Source organism: Callorhinchus milii, unplaced genomic scaffold (assembly GCF_018977255.1).
Source record: "Callorhinchus milii isolate IMCB2004 unplaced genomic scaffold, IMCB_Cmil_1.0 Scaffold2, whole genome shotgun sequence".
In the NCBI taxonomy this organism is placed as follows: Eukaryota; Metazoa; Chordata; class Chondrichthyes; order Chimaeriformes; family Callorhinchidae; genus Callorhinchus; species Callorhinchus milii.
Window position 1 is genome coordinate 36,598,571 of NW_024704743.1, and position 17,376 is coordinate 36,615,946.

At 40.3% G+C, this 17,376-nt stretch overlaps 1 protein-coding gene across 1 annotated transcript in view; it reads left to right on the forward strand.

Moving 5' to 3' along the window:
* Positions 1 to 17,376, forward strand: part of ulk4 (unc-51 like kinase 4) — a 261,176-nt gene that overhangs the window by 36,951 nt on the left and 206,849 nt on the right. The window contains exons 14-17 of the mRNA XM_042332045.1: positions 790 to 850; positions 5,323 to 5,504; positions 6,873 to 6,919; positions 17,144 to 17,222. Of these exons, the coding sequence (XP_042187979.1) occupies positions 790 to 850; positions 5,323 to 5,504; positions 6,873 to 6,919; positions 17,144 to 17,222 (369 nt within the window). The remainder of the gene's footprint in view (positions 1 to 789; positions 851 to 5,322; positions 5,505 to 6,872; positions 6,920 to 17,143; positions 17,223 to 17,376) is intronic.

Below are 17,376 nucleotides of genomic sequence, written 5' to 3' on the forward strand. Positions count from 1 at the left end.
ATATGTAACCAATAAAAGTGCTTGTGTACAATCGAATAGGTAGAGAAATGTAGGGAAAAGTGCACGGCATATATTTGTTAACAAACAAGACAGAAGGGAAAAGTGCCTCTTGTTCTAAATTGCTCATCTTAAAACCAGCTTCAGAGTGACATTAGTGGAGGCCAGTGTACAGTGTAGCCCCCAGCCCTCTTGGCTAGGGTTGTTGGTTTCAAAACCAAAGAAGGAGGAAAATACGAGAGACAACTAGGTGCATTTTCAAGGCTTCTGTGCTTTATTTTATTGATTGGGTCATCGTGAGTTCCACTGTTGATTTGGTTTCAGGTTTTATGTACACCATATGTATGGGTGAGAAGCAGTGAGTGGGGTGGGGGGTAAATAGAGCCACAAGTCTGCATTCAGGGAAGAAATTGATTGACAGGTACTGTACAACATATATCAACTAATTTTATAATGTTTATCATGTAATTATTATCATTTTATATATCAATAAAATAATAGTACACCATGTTAGCAATACCTAAAAAGCATTATATAAAAGTGAATTTTATTGTATCTGTCTGAAATCTTGAAATCTAAAAGCCAAAATAGTAGTTATGCCAGCATTTAGATAGCTCTTTTATTTTTAATTTGTGTCTGCAATTTGAAAGCGTACTCGAAATATTGAGCTTAGTTAAACTTCCAAAGAAACTGCAGTTTCTAGGCTAATTTGCATTCCATTCTATCTTATGTTAAGTTTTATTTCTATGTACTGTGCTGTTAAATGTATTTCTCCATGTGTCTGATTTGCAGATACTGAAGCAGATGCCCTTGAAGTTTGACTCTAAAACGCTAAATGTTCCAGCTTATTCAGGTAAGTGTTAGATTCCATTAATGAATCCAATTTCAGTTTATGCTATCAATCCAATCATTTTGGCAGATGCAATATCTTCATTTTTAGTGTATTCTTCTGTTGACTGTCCTTGGGTCATTATTATGGGTAAAATCCATCAGTGTATAAATTGAAATGATTTTTAATTGGTGAGAACCAAAACATTGTGTTATGATGTTGCCTGCTCTTTCCGTCTGTGCTTTCAAGATCCATTTATAAGTGCTAACTTGTACCTTCAGCATTTGCACAATGTTTTTTTAAGATAAGAGTTCCTACCATCATATTGGCTACTGCACTTCTAATACAGTCACTACACTTAACAGAAATGATGTGTGAAATTCATTGAAATATTTCAATGTTCTATGTGCTGAATTAAATACAAGGCTTATTTATTTGTTGTTCACAATAAGTTATATGATAATTAGTGATATTTCATTCTTTACTACAAAACAAAGTTAAATTATAAGTGAATAACATATAGTGTTCTGTGTTTGTAGTTTTATTGCAGTGAAAAGGGTAACAATGTGTTCCTGGATTAACGCATTTCACTTTTGCCGTGTCTAAGAGCTAAGTATTTAATTGACAAATGCATTTAACAAGCTAATGCAGGATTTACAAAGCTTTGCACCTTCTTCATTTAATCGTATTAAGAAACACTAATCAAACATGTCAGAACAATTTGCCAACTGTGCGTGAAATAGTTTTGTATGTTAGTATAATTAGAAGAAATTGGTTGGTAACTTCAGTGTTTAGCCTTATATCATTAACTGTAATTAAACAGGACGTGTTCTTGAGCCAATTTTGTGGAGCTGCTTTTGTTTGTCTGCCTGTCTGAAATGACTATTTAATTACACTTTTTGTATGAGTGAAACAAGTGACTATTGGATCACTGGGGTCTTCATTTAATCAGTACTGATGAGCATAGGAAAACAGGAGGAGGCATTTCAGCCATTTAGACTGTTCCACAAGTTTATTAGAGCTTGGCGGGTGTTTAATACCAATCCCTTTCGCTATACACTTTAGTACTGTACTATCCTATTTGAGTTAAGTGTTGGTTCAAGGTTGAGTAATATATTTTTCTATGAATTTTCGAGGAACCAGAGGTGTTTTATTTTATATAGTTCTACCTAGAATAAAGTTTAGTTTGCCTATAAATACACAGTCACTACACTTTACAGTAAAATCTTGTGTAGCCCTTTGAGACATCTCAATGGCGCTAGATCAAATGCAAGGTTTATGATTAGTAGTTGTTGTATTATAAATAGACAGCAAGGAAATGAATCATTCAATGCTGATATTCCTACTCCACATGAACCTTCACCTCTCCTATTCCCTCTTTCATTCGCCTCTACCTCTTTCTTCCGTGTGTATTCATTTAGTTTGCTCTTAAATCCATTGATGCTTTGTGCTTTAAATCATTGCTTCTGGCAGTTTGTTCCCTATTCTCACCACTGTATGAATAAAGAGGTTCCTCCTAACTCCCTTTTAGATCTGTTATTGGCTATTTGTTTTGGATTCATCAACAAGTAGAAACAGCCTTTTAACATCCACCTTATCAAATTCTTTGATAATTTTAAACATCTCTATCAGGTCGAAACAGTCTCATCTCCGGAGAGAAAAGCTCTTTATTGATACTTATATCCATTCATCCCTCATATTTGTAGCCAATCACAGCAGCCATCTTTCACATGTAAAGTCTGACAAACGGCTAGGAAGTAAATAGATAATTTATCTGGTGGATTATTGACCATAATTCTTTGAACAATTTTATAGGATTTATGATGTCCACCTAAACAGGCAGTTGGGATCTCAATTTAGTATCTCATCTGAAAGACAACACCTTCGACAATACCGTGCCCTTTCAGTCCTCCACTGTCAGCTTGAGCTCAAATTCCATGAAATGAGAACAATTGACAAATGTGCAAAACTGTTTTATCAGGGGTTTTGGGAGATGGGGAGCATCTCCTCTTGCATAAGTATTTTAGAACTTGTCATCTGAAATCTGAGCGATGCCATAAGAAAATGTACATGATAAGATAGGAGCTTTGTTATTAGAGCAGATACCCAAGCCCATGAAGTTTAATGCTGAAATGCCAAATATTCCAATCTATTCAGATAAGTGTTAGCGATTCCATCAATAAATCCAATTTCAGTTTATACTATAACCTTATGTTATTGGCACATGCAACAACAACAGCAAAATTACAGTTATAGAGCGCCTTTCACATCGTGAGGATGTCCCAAAGCGCTGAACAGTCAGATGTCAGGGCCCGAGCATGGGGGAGGGGTGGTGTAGGGGCGCAGGAAGACAGAGAGGTGGGACGGCGACCCAAGGCAAGATCGAAGAGAAGGGTCTTGAGACCGGCCTTGAAGGAGGCAAGGGAGGAAGCGAGGCGAAGGGACTGTGGGATGGAGTTCCAGAGTATGGGGGCAGAGAGGCTGAAAGCCCGGGCACCGAGGTAGGGTGGGTCAGGTGGGAGACATGGAGCAGGCCGGAGCCCGCTGAACTGAGGGAGCGCGCAGGTTGGTAGGGAGTCAGCAGGTCAGAGAGGTAGGAGGGGGCAAGGCCATGGATGGCCTTGAAAGTGAGGACGAGGATTTCAAATTCGATTCACTGAGGGATGGGAAGCCAATGGAGTCGGGTGAGGGTGGGAGTGATGAGGTCACGGAGCCTGGTGCCGAGAGTACACGAGCTGCAGAATTTTGGATGATCTGCAACTTGTGAAGGGAAGAGTTGGGAAGGCCGATGAAGAGGGAGTTTCCGTAATCGAGCCTTGATGTGACAAATGTGCGGATAAGGGTTCGGCAGCCTGAGGGGTGAGGCAGTGGCGGAGTCTGGCAATGTTGCGGAGGTGGTGGTAGGCAGTGCCGGTCATGGCACGGATGTGGGGGAGAAAGAACAGTTCAGGGTCAAACAAGATACCCAGGTTCCTGACTGGCTCAGTGAGGTTGAGTGTGTAGCTGTTGAGGCTGATGCTGCCAACGCCCAAGGTGCGGAGGCGCTGGCGTGAGCCAATCGGGAGGGCCTCGGTCTTGCTGACGTTGAGTTGGAGAAAGTTGTCCCTCGTCCAGGACTTGATGTTGGACAGGCAGTCGGTCAGAATTTATCACATGTAGTACTTGTGGGTTGTATTTTTCTGCCTTGACTATCCTCAAGCCATTCTTACAGACAAAATCCATCAGTGTACAAATTAAAATGATTCTTAATTGGTGAGTAGCAAGGAATTGTGTTTTGATGTTGCCTGCTGTCTCTATCTACAGCACCTTGGGATGTTTGCCCGACATGAAAGGCGCTATACAAATGTAATTTTTTGTTGTTGTTTTGGAATGCATTTATAAATGCATAAACTTGTCATCTCAGCATCCATAACATGTTTTTTTCTAGCAGCTTTGATAAGACTTCCTACCATCATATTGGCTGTTGCATTTACCTACAAATACAGCCACTACATTTGATAGCAATGACATGTAAAGCTTTTGGAGATGTTTAATAGTATAGGTGTCAAATCCAAAATGTACTTATTTGTCATTCACAACAACCTGCATGGTAATTATTGACAATTTATTAATTTTAACAAAAAAAAGTCAAATTGCAAGTTAATCACCCCATCACTCCCACCCTCGCCCGACTCCACTGGCTCCTCATCCCCCAGGGGATCGAGTTCAAGATCCTCATCCTCACTTTTAATGCTTTGGGTTATGTTTCACCTAAATATACCTAGATTAACAATTTTTTTTGCTATATTGGAGAGAAATACTTTATTGCCTAATATGAATAATGACAAGTTGCATTCATATAGTGCCCTTCATGCTGTGTAGCCTCTCAGAAAAGTGGTGGAGCTTGACACCAATGCCAGGGAGAGAGGGGAGGGGCCATAGGCATGGTCGAAGAGGGTGGGGCAAGGTATGGGGATTGAGGCAGAAAGTTCCAGAGTCTTGGGATATAAGGACTGAAAGCACAGAGAGGACGAAGGATATAGGGGAGGCCAGAGCCAGCTGAGTGAAGCGAGAAGATAGAGAAGTGGAGCTTAAATTCTGGTGAATTTAATACAGTTCAGGATTTGTGATGTGCTGTACCTTCTTCGTAGCTAAAAAAAAGTTGAGTTTTTCACATGGTCACACATTTAACACCTGGGACTACCCATCTTTTGCTTTTTTCACGTTACCTGGTGGAATGCTATGGAGATATTATATTCCATCTTGTAGTTGATATTTGTAGCCAAACGCGGGAGATACTTTGCAAATAAGAAGGGCTCACAAACAGACATGAAGTCATCCAAAATTGACTCAACAGTTACTAAGGATTGGTTAGTGTCTGGCTGCAGAGTTCTAGTTTGCTTGTGGGTGGTCGTTCTTCAAAACTGAAGAATAATTTTGATGTACAGTATGGGGTTACATTCTTTACATTACGAAGGGTGAAGTTAATGGTGAACTTGTTGCTTGTTAAATTACAGCTGACAAATTGACATCTTTAAAGGAACAGGATTGGAATGCTTTTGTGCAGCAGCTGTGCTTGCTGGTTGTTTCTGGAGAGAAGACTTCAGGGGCACCTCGAGTGAAGTTGAACTTGCTATGCTATCTGTGTACTGTGGTCAGCCACAAGGAGGTTGCTACAAAGCTAATGGACTCACAGCTGGTAAGTAACAAACTCTCTTGTGCCAGAAACCGGCTGTATAGATACCAGACGTTCCAATGGCATTCTGAAAAGGGTGATCTTACATTCTATTTTTAAAAAATTACACCCATTGCATACGTACCCTGAATAAAAGTAGACTTAGAAGACCAAGGTTTACTGAAGAATTATTGCAATGAACATATGAAACAAGCACTTAGCATTTTGTTGTACATTTGATGTATATGGATGAATAGTTGCGTTTCATGTGAAGTAGAGCATATTGGTATTCTGATTCAAATGAGCAGTTTATTTTCACATGGGACATGCATTTAATTTTTCAAATTAGTATCCTGGTTAATGGCCTTTTTTGACACCAAAACTGGTAAAGAATTATGAGCATCATTTTTTATTCTTTCTCTTTATGCTTTTTCTTTTCTCTCATATCCCTGTGGAAAAATACATCACTCCATTCAGTACTGTGATGATGGCAATAACACTGGGTGGGAGAAAGAAGTAATTACTGGAGAAAGGAGGTTCTCCTGGTTTCCTGGCTAACAATCCCACAAATAAAATTAGTCACTCACTCCATAGTTGTTTGTGGGACATTGCTGTGGACAAATTGGCTGCTGCATTCTCCCACAAAACACAGTGATACCACCTTACAGTATATCTCATGTAGCCCTTTGAAATGTCTTGACACCGTGATAAAGCGCTATATCAAATACAAGGATTATTATTATATTATTATAGTATAGGTAAAATCCTTGATCTAGTGTTTCATGATTCACCTCCCTCCTATGTTTGCATTTTTGGAACCCAATGTAGACATTAAGCACTCTCAGTTTAGGAAAGGCAAAGATGAATGTAGAAGCTGCCTCCAATCTTTCTCCCAATAATGTGCTTCACTCAAGCAAGCACTGCATTCACATGATAATTTTCATTTCCCTGTTGTGATCCTATTGAATGTAATTCTCATTTAGAGTTAAATATAATTTTGCTGAGAGGCTCTGCCCTCCTGGAACTGGTTTGATACAGGATCACTGATCCAGCAGACAGGAGACTTTCTTCCCATCAGTTCATCTGTCTTTATTGAGTCTCCCTGGTCATGTGTACATTGACTTCTGAAAGTGTCTGTTCTGCTAGACATGGAGAATAAGTCACTGTGAAATACAGAAGGCAACAGCGCAAGGCTAGCGCTGACCTTCACCCCTATTATCCCTGGGCACTGCAGCAACCAGATACAATTTAGAACATCTCTGCTGAAACTGTCAATCATATAAACAGATTCCCCCTCCCCCAAATATTGCTGTGCTACCACAATATAATTACATTCAGGTTTGTATATCTGTCAACCTACTAAAATACATACATTGTGCCTTTTCTTTCCAGTTTCCACTGTTAATACAGCAGCTGCGAGCGGCTCCAAATTGGGATGTGTAAGTATGGCATGCCTCATTGCAAGAATAGAAAGCATCTGTTTGATACATCATTACTATCCATTTTTAGAAGGGATTCTTTTATCTTTTAAAGCCTCTAGATTTAGTTTGCTAAGAATTCATATGCCCTCTACTGGCATAAAAAGGTAAATCTTCACAGGATGTTAAACCCTTAGAACAAAGTTCTATGTCAGACTACTGGATTGAATCTACATAGCCAGATATTCTGTAGAACCCTGTTGATATATCTAGAAAGAAATACAGGCTGCTCTTATTAAATTCTCTTATTAAATGTAGGAGATGAGAACCCATTCTAGATTAAGGAATCTAGAACCAGGGACTTTTATGGTTTCTTGGAACACATTACAGGATCCATGAGATTGAGAAACATCATAAGGATGCATGGTTAGAAAAGGTCAATGTATGGAAGTTATACAGTAAACTCCTGATAACTTGTCACTCCAAGGGAAAAGGGCTCAGTGACTAATTATTCGGTATGGCAAATTAAATTACTGAATGTAATTATATTGTGATAGCACAGCAATATTTGGGGGGATGTTGACAGCATGATGACTTAAATGGTAGAGACAAGTTAAGCTAGGGTTGAGTTATCAGGAGTTTACTGTGTGTGATATATATAAAGTGCTGATATATATATCACACACACTGTGTATATTATAATTAAGTTATCTTTATGCAATGTGATTGAAAGAAGGCTCTGTGCATGATTTCTTAAAATCTCAAACCAGGCACAAACAGATTTATCAGTTTGTAAGCTAATTTCTTAGCAACACATTCCACATTCTGCGTGTATGTAAGTAATCTCTCATTTTATTACCAAAAATAATCTTAATAATAATAATCCTTGCATTTTATATAGCACTTTTCAAGTCTTCTCGACGTCTCAAAGAGCTTCACAGAATATGCTGTAAAGTGAATTGACTGTAGATTTGTGGGCGAAATGCGGCAGCCAATTGTGCACAGCAGTGTCCCACAAACAGTCGTGGATTGAAAATGACCAATTTATCATTGTTTTGTTTTTGGAGGGATTATTATCTTAGATTAATGCTATCTGAAATTTCTTATTAAATGTTCCCTGGTATCATTTTGTAATGGCAGATGTCTGAAGTATTGCACCATATTTCTTAAGCATGACACAGTGACGCCACCATCCTCAGACTGCATGAAATCTCCACTTTGGTACACTCTTGGTATCCTACACATAGCTTAAAGAAATTAGAACAAATGTTTTGCCAGGGGTAGAATAATTATCACATGGCTTGCACTGCTTTAAGATGTCGTAACATAATTCAGGAGACATTGTCCATATGGCTCCTGCTCACTATAAATAGTGCATTTCAACTAAGTGCCAATTATTTTTTTCAACACCTTTTTCCTGTGAAGTTTTCTCATCTTTGTATCAGTTGATTCCTTCAAACCTTCTACTGTTTTCCATTTTTGCCATAAGTTTCCCAATTGTTTTTCTGTTTCTATGGATTGTTGAACATTTTGCATGGCATGCTTATCTCTGCAATATTCAATTCACTTTACTGTATATTCCTTGACTTATTGAAGCTGTGATAAGGCACTAGATCAAATGCAAGGATTATTATTAACTAAATTATTGACCGTTTAGGGTTCAAGCGCTACTTACTGTTGGAAAAAAGGCATTAGAAAGTGGCTGTGCTGCTTTTACATTGAACACATTGGTAATACCTATTTAAAAATATTCAATTTGTCATTGGGTTTTGGCCTGTAACCGTTGGGGTGATTGCCAGTGATTCCAAGTGGTTTTGTAATGATAAAGAAGAAAATCTGGAGTGAAATCTCCCTCGTCTTTGTGGTAATTTTACATCTTTATGGTAAATTTCTAACCAGTATTAGCCGGTCCAACTCACCAATCCAGGTATCAGCCTCACTCAGTTGCAAGCCCTCTCACCTCTGAGTCAGAAGATTTGGGTTCAAGCCCCAGATCGAGCTTATAGCCTAGGTTGACATTCTACTGCATTGCTGGGGGAATACTGTATGATTCAAAGTGCTGTCTGTTCAGCTGGATGTGAAAGATGGAATGACTTTTCAAAAGAGAGGGGAGTTTCTCATGGTGTCTTCTGGCTAGAAATCCCCCAGATAAATCATTAACTATTTTACGTTTACACAATTGCTACACTTTACAGAAAACTCTGAAATGCTTTGAAATGTTTCAACTTAATCAAGCTTTATATCAAATACAAGGATTATTAATGTCTTCCATCCCATCCACAATCACTTAATTAGTATTGATTGGTCCATGGAAAGCACAGAAGGTGCAGTCATAGTGACATACCCATACATATGCCAATCATGTGGAGCCAGTGGTGTCTGCCCAGCACTAGCTTGCGGGAGGTCGGGTTATGATCTTCGTTCTAAAGAGATTATCACCAACTGTACCAGACACAGAGCAGCCTGACCTTTTAGCAGGGTTTCAAGATTCACACTGGACTTTCAATATTTGGATTATGTCAAATGGTATTCTGTCAAAATATTCACTTCCCTATTTCTGATCAAACACTGGGGTCAAGTAGATGACAATTTACTTTTTATGCTCTTGGAAATCAATGCTCCTCTAGACATTTATTTTCTCTTCCCGAGGGATAAAGGTGATAATGCTATATGTAGCTTCAGAATGATGATCTGCAACATCCTGAATTTGTACAGTCCTTGTCTTATCTCAGTGCCCATAGCAAAGAATTATCTTCGCAGATATTTAGTCGGATTCTGTATCCAGATCAAGCAAACCTTCTTGTGATTGCTTGTCAATTGACAAGAGTTGATTGTTAAGCAAAGGTTTCTTGCGAACAGAGTTGTCATTGTATTGACTTCTAGAAAACCATTGACCAACAAAACCTACAATTTCAAGCTGAAGTTTCATTCAGAGATCATGCTTTCAACATCATAATGGGTGTCTCAACATCACCTTTGCTATTCTGACCAACTGCCAGTTTGTTATGTCCTGGTCTTCATTTACTTCAGTTGAATATCAAGAAGATGTAGTTATTTTGTTCAGTTCCTCCAGCACAGACTCTTATCAACCTTCCTGGCAGTTTGCTCAAAAAGAATCAATCAGTGTGTAATCTTGATGGTCTTCTTGACCCCTCAGCTGTGCTTCAAGCCCAGTCCATCACGAAGACCAAATTCTTCCACCTACAGCAACAACAACAACAAAATTACATTTATAGAGGCCTTTCATGTCGGGAGGACGTCCCAAAGCGCTGAACAGTCAGGTGTCGGGGCCCGAGCATGGGGGAGGGGTGGGTTAGGGGTGAGGGAAGGCAGAGAGGTGGGAGCGAGACCAAAGGCACGGTCGAAGAGAAGGGTCTTGAGACCGACCTTGAAGGAGGCAAGGGAGGAAGCGAGTTGAAGGGACCGTGGGATGGAGTTCCAGAGTATGCGGGCAGAGAGGCTGAAAGCCCGGCCACCGATGGTAGGGCGGGTCAGGTGGGAGACATAGAGCAGGCCGGAGCCCGCTGAACGGAGGGAGCGGGCAGGTTGGTAGGGAGTCAGCAGGTCAGAGGTAGGAGGGGGCAAGGCCATGGATGGCCTTAAAAGGTGAGGACGAGGATCTTGAACTCGATCCTCTGGGGAATGGGGAGCCAGTGGAGTCGGGCGAGGGTGGAAGTGATGGGGTCACAGAGCCTGGTGCGTGAGAGTACACAAGCTGCAGAGTTTTGGATGATCTGCAGCTTGTGAAGGGAAGAGTTGGGAAGGTAAATGAGGAGGAAGTTCCTGTAATTGAGCCTTGATGTGACGAATGTGTGGGTGAGGGTTTCGGCAGCCTGAGGGGTGAGGCAGTGGGGGAGTCTGGCAATGTTGCGGAGGTGGTAGTAGGCAGTGCCGGTCATGGCACGGATGTGGGGGAGAGAGGACAGTTCAGGGTCAAACAGGATACCCAGGTTCCTGACTGGCTCAGTGAGGTTGGGTGTGTAGCCGTGGAGGCTGATGTTGCCAGTGCCCAAGGTGCGGAGGTGCTGGCGCGAGCCAATCAGGAAGGCCTCGGTCTTGCTGACAGTGAGTTGGAGAAAGTTGTCCCTCATCCAGGACTTGATGTCGGACAGGCAGTCGGTCAGGACGCCAGAAGTCCTGGAGTTGAGGGTGGAGGCAGAGAGATAGAGTTGGGTGGCATCTGCATACATGTGGAAATTTACCCCATGTCTGCGGATGATGTTACCAAGGGGGAGCATGTAGAGGGTGAAGAGGAGGAGACCGAGGACAGAGCCCTGAGGAACACCGCACAAGACGGTGCAGGGACTGGAGGCGAAGCCGTTTGCCGCAACGAAGTGTAGGCGGTGTGTGAAAGATAGGACCTGAACCAGTCAAGGACAGATCCTTGAAGGTTGAGGTGGGAGGAGAAGTGGTGGAGGAGGATTGAGTGGTCCACGGAGTCAAAGGTGGTGGAGAGGTCGAGGAGGTAGAGGGAGCTCTGGTCACACATGGTCAGGATGTTGTTTGTGACCTTGACCAGAGCAGTTTCCGTGCAGAACCCTGCTTGCTTATGCCCTCACCCCTGCTCAAAAACTTATGAAAAAACTCATGCCTTTGTTATCTTGAGGATAGACTTCTCGAATGATTTTCTCATCTGTTGGTTCTGGTAAACTTTAAAGATCCCGTGGCAATATTTGAAAAGAGAAAGGAGTTTCAACTGGTTTTCTGGCCAACATTCCTCTAGCTAAAGTTAGCCATTTATCTCCTGACTGCTTGTGGGACATTGGTGTGTGCAAATTGTCTGCTACATTTTGCCTCCAAAAACAGTCACTACACTTTTTACAGAAAACGTTAAAGAACTTTAAGATATTTCAGTGTAATAAGATGCTATATGAAATGCAAAGTTTATTTGGTGTCTGTCCTTTGAACATCTTACCTCTTATGCATTAAATTCTTTTCATGGGAAACAGCCTTACTGCTTTCTCTGGTTTTCATTCCCATAGGTACTAAGATTTGGGTATTTCTCACACATAGCTGTGTTTAATTTGGCATTGGAATTCAGTAATGCTTCATTTCTATTCCGCTCCCTGTTCCTATTAAAATTCTTCAGCAAACAAAATGATCCGCTTTATATCTGCCTTTCCAGCACTCTGATCTGGAACAGTGCTTCCATTATGTCAAAGTTATCCAGGATTCATTTTCTGTTGATCCTATAAAGTTTTCACCTCTTCCCAAAAAAATTGACAGCTATTTGTGTCTATGAGCCTTCTAGGAAATTTGGCTCCAAGCAAAGATTGATAAGTGCTTAGCAGAGTGCAGTCTTTTACCAGCTGTTGCTAAGAGACCTTTGGGATGTGTGAAGGGTCACTCAATTCGCTCCACAGCTGTTTCTTGAACTTCAACAGTTATCCATACATAATATTGGGTAAGACTGCTACATGGATAAATCCTTCAACATTGTTTAGATTTGGCAGCTGTGGGCAATGCCCAGTTTGGTATCAAATAATCCTTGCATTTGATCTAATGCATTTAGCGACACAACATCGCAAAGTGCTTCAAGGAGAATTGCCATTAAGTGTAGTGATTATGTAGATGTAGGAAAACACATCAATATTCCACAAACAGCCATGAGGTGAAAAATAAATTAATCAGGCAGATTGTTGCTCAAGACACCGGGAGAAACTCCTTTCTCTTGTTGAATAGTGCCATGAGATCTTTAACAACCACTTAAACAGGTAGATATTTCAGTTTCCCATTTCATCCAAAGCATACGGTCAACAATACAGCATTTTCCCCCACAGCTGTAAAGGAATGTTATCCTGAACAATGAGTTCAAATTCCTAATTAGAGGCTTGAACGCATCTGCTCCAGAGGCGAGAGTGCTACCAACTAAGCCAAGTTGACACGTTGTCTATTTTGTGGAGTTCTGTAGTGTGGTTAGTGCGCTCGCCTCGCAAGCGAGAGGACCCGGGTTCGATTCCCTAGCGGGGCTAAACCAACAAAAACAAAATTACATTTATATAGCGCCTTTCACATTGGAAGGACGTCCCAAGGCGCTGGACAGACAGAGTTACGGACCCGAGCAAAGGGTTGGGAGGGGGGAGGGCAGGGGGGAAGCAGGGAGATCAAAAGCACGGTTGAAGAGGAGGGTCTTGAGGCGGGCCTTGAAGGTGATAAGGGAGGGGGCGAGACGGATGGATGGATGGAGTTCCAAAGGGTGGGTGCAGAGTGGCAGAAAGCCCACCTGCCAATAGTGGGACGAGCAAGGCGGGGGACATGAAGCAGGCCAGAGCCCGCTGAGCGGAGGGAGCGAACAGTGTGGTAGGGGGCTACGAGGTCGGAGAGGTAGGGGGAGCAAGACCATTGAGGGCTTTGAAGGTGAGGACCAGGATCTTGAACTGTATCCTCTGTGTGATGGGAAGCCAGTGGAGTTGGGCAAGGATGGGGGTGATAGGGTCGCGGAGCCTAGTGCGGCAGAGGGCATGAGCTGCAGAGTTCTGGATGATCTGCAACCTGTGGAGGGAGGAGTAGGGGAGGCCGACAAGCAGTGAGTTTGTATAGTTGAGCCTCGATGTAATGAAAGCGTGTATGAGGATATTTATTATGTATTGTGGTGTATTCCCATAGGCAAATTTCCTTAGTCCACACGTCTCTGTTTACCTAGCAGTAAGATGGAACCCAGTTGTTAGTCGATTGGCGGATCACTTTCCAGGGCTAATAATTCCTCCAAAAAAATAATAATGTGGTGTCTCAATCCATGACTGTGCATCATTGCTGTGCGCAATTGACTGACACATTTTGCCCACAAAATACAGTCAGTCCCCTTTACTATATACTGTGAAACGCTTTGAGACATCTCGATGACATTATAAGTCACTATTTCAAATGCAAGGATTATTATTATTAGAAAGGCTTTGCTTTTACTTGGTCTTCAGCTACCTGCAAGATTCCAACACCACTCCACTTGATAGAATACTTGGTCCAACTCACGCACTATGTGGAGGATAGCTTGATTGAATGAGAAATCATTACTGACGTTTTACAGTCTTTATTTTTCAAATTAAATAACATGTAATTTCATGAAAACTTTTACATCCTCTTGTGTAATCTTCTGTGACAGCGGTTCCAAATAAAAAAAAGGAACAAACTGAATGCTGCAGTAAACAAGCCTGCATTTAAAATTGGGGGGAGGAAGAAAAGTCTCTTTCAGAATGGCTATTCAAAGCAACCATTATTAGGATGTCACATGCAGACTCTGTGAACATTTTAAATGCACCTTCAATATTGATTCAGTGTAAGAACTGGATCAAATCAACCTGTAAATGTTTGCTTTTAAGAAGAAATTCCTTTTTATTGCTGATTTTGGTGACCAGAAGGATTATATTCACTCTGCAGAGTAATCTGTGAACACAAAGCTTGGAATTTTCATGAACAGAATAATGGCTGCCTACAATTCAGCATTGAGACCAGAGCCATCCACTTTAAAATGCAAGNAAAAAAACTTGACGTGTTAACAACCACATGGTGGCAGCAATAACCTTTTGTTGAAACATCTATAAATTTCAGGTTTGGTTTTTCAGATAATGGGGAGAAATTCCATCCAATTTGCTCTACATTTGTAGCATTCGTGAGCATCCAGAATTTGGCCTATTGTTAAATACAGCTTCAGTTTTGAAGCTAGTTTTGTATGAAGAACTACAGAAAACAATTTGACAAAATTCAGGACAGTAGTCAAAGTCAGAAGTTTTATATCCCCTTTTTTACTAGAGAAGCAATATGATATTGTTTCCAGTAGAAGAGCGATTTGAAGCAGCTCCAGATACATTATCTGCTTCAAACTGCTTATCTCTAGGGCTAATGAGAACTTGTTTTTAGCTCCATGTGTGTAGAATTGTGCAAACGGGCAGTTCATTTATAATGTTGTTAAAAAGTCAGGAGTGTGATCTGCCAATTAATAACAGTAAACCTTTATGACAATGAATTGTTCAAGAACCTTTAAACATAAAAGTTTCATGTTTTAAAGTTTGTTTGAAATTCTAATAAAGTAAAACTTGTTTTATGTACTACACCTTCAGTATCGATTTAAGAGCCATATATACCTCATCAAGTCAAGACTAACAGATTAGAATAAACCAAGTATTGAATTCATAATCTTTTGAGACTGATATTTGGAAAATATGTTTTATGACTATATAGTTATTAGTCTATAATTCTAAGAATGTTTTCAGAAGCTGCTGGTATTCACGCTGGCAATCCCTTGTTGACACATAAGGAAAGCTGGCAAAAATAAAGGCAAGCTGTAAAAATAAGTCTCAGGAGATATGTACTGCTTTGAAATAAAAAACATCTGCACAATCAAATGAACAGAGAGTGATTTAGCACTGCAGTAATAAAATGAATTGCAAAAATCTGCCAAAATCCACTTACATCACATAACTGGCAGAAGTTCACAGGTTATGAAAAAGTTTAAATATGGTACTTTGACCAAATTAATCTGTCTTTTTTTAATGCCCTATTTAATTTCAGTGTGACCAGCCACTGTGTACATTAAAGTATAAAAACAGGTGTGACACGAGGGAATTTAAAAATCAACTTTTTATTTAAGATGCTTCGTAATGAGTTTTGTTTCTTCTCCACATTAGGGACCTCCTCTGCTACCATCAATCAATGATTTTAGTTCTATGCTGATAAATGAGCAAACTCAGTGATCAACTTCCTTCACATCGCACACCATCAGTGTACATAAGCTTGATTCTATCGGAAGTGTAATAACTGAATCACTAAACCTTGATTTCAGTCACGCAATTTGCATAGAGCAATTCAATTCTTGTAAATTTCAACTCTTCAAAAGTTTCTTGATGTTCCTTGGAAGTCCAAAGGCTGCCATGGCTGTTCATGGCTTCACTTTTAATTCTCTATCTATCAATAATCTTGGCCTCAATCTCTATTATGACTCAAATGGAACTCTCACATCTCTATTGGTGAAGGAGCTTTTTTTAAGTCAAATACTGTGTTTCCCTACAACAATTCGTATCTCTTTATACGACCCATAATCGGTGCAAGGCTTGATTATTTTTGGACAGGTCACAATAAAAATCGGTTTCTCACATCCAACCTTCAATGTCCATCTCACCCTTTCTGGCCTTTTATTTGAGCTAATCTGCACCTGATACTCTCTGGAATTGGATAAGCAGAGTGTATCTCTACAAGGAGAATGTGCAATCCATTCCAAACACAGGGAAATTTTACCCACAAAATACACAGACAATCCACTGTGCAGTATACTCCTTGAAGTGCTTTGAGACATCTTGGAGATGTGATAAGGCGCGATATCAAATACAAAGTTTATTATTACATGTAGTCGGAATACATAGATGGAACTCTCAATTTCGTCTAAAATTAATTTTGGTTGGGCAGAAGATGAGTTTTGCCCCTCCTTGGCAGATGAACCCTGTAAAATAAGTGTTGACCAAAACATACAACCCTAGAAATGAAAAATGCTTGCTTCAAAATAAAAAGAGCTGGATTTGAAAAAGAACAAACTTTTTACTGGGAGGGGTGTGCTGCCACCTAGTGGAGGAAGGTTAACACCGGTGATAGTTAAGGAGTACCACAAGTGTTTCTCCCTCCAGGGAGAGAGTGCGCATTCCATTCCCACAATCTATCTCTGGAATTTCCATGTGTAGGTGGGATGCATGGAAATCTCAACTTGATTTGGATCCTCTTAAGCATGGTGATGGGTTTCCATATGTGTCAGATGGCCAGCTGACCAAAAACAAGTTTCTCCTCAATTTCAGTAATGCAATGAACATTGTTCTTCCAAATGTTTTCCGTAACACAATTGAACACATTCTTCTCTTTGTATTTTCAGTGTGCTAAAATCAAGATTCATTGTACCACCATTTTCCAAATTATTTTTTCACAGAATTTCATGACCTGGATTCTTTATTGCTCTGCCTTTCCTAACTGCTTTGAGCTTTTTTGATGTGATAAGGTACTACAAAATTGTAGGTGCTTCATTTCTGTTTCCTCCTCCAGCAATGCACCAATCTTTGAAAACCAAACTTGGCTTTACCAATTGACTTGACTTGTCTTTCTTGTTTATTCTTTTCAACCTTTGTGATGGCCCTGCCTTTCACTCTTCGTGTAGGTTTCTCAATTTTTCCACATAGCTTAAACTTAATTAGAAGAATATCAACAACTATTGTTAGTCTTGTTCATTTTAGAATCATAATGTTAAATAGCATCTATCTTTTTGCTTTTCAGTCGTGCCAAGGTAGTTCGTCTAATTGGGTTGTTAGCCTGTCACACAACTGAACTGAAGGATGATGTACAAATTTCAGAGGTAAGATGCTATAAGATCATTTAACACTAAACTTTTAATGAGTGTAGTTTAATTTAGCTTTTTACATCCAAAAGAAAATATTTGATTGGATAGATTCAAAATGAAGATATTCCATTTCTTTTTGATGAAAATTGCCATGTTCTGAGATGTGTTA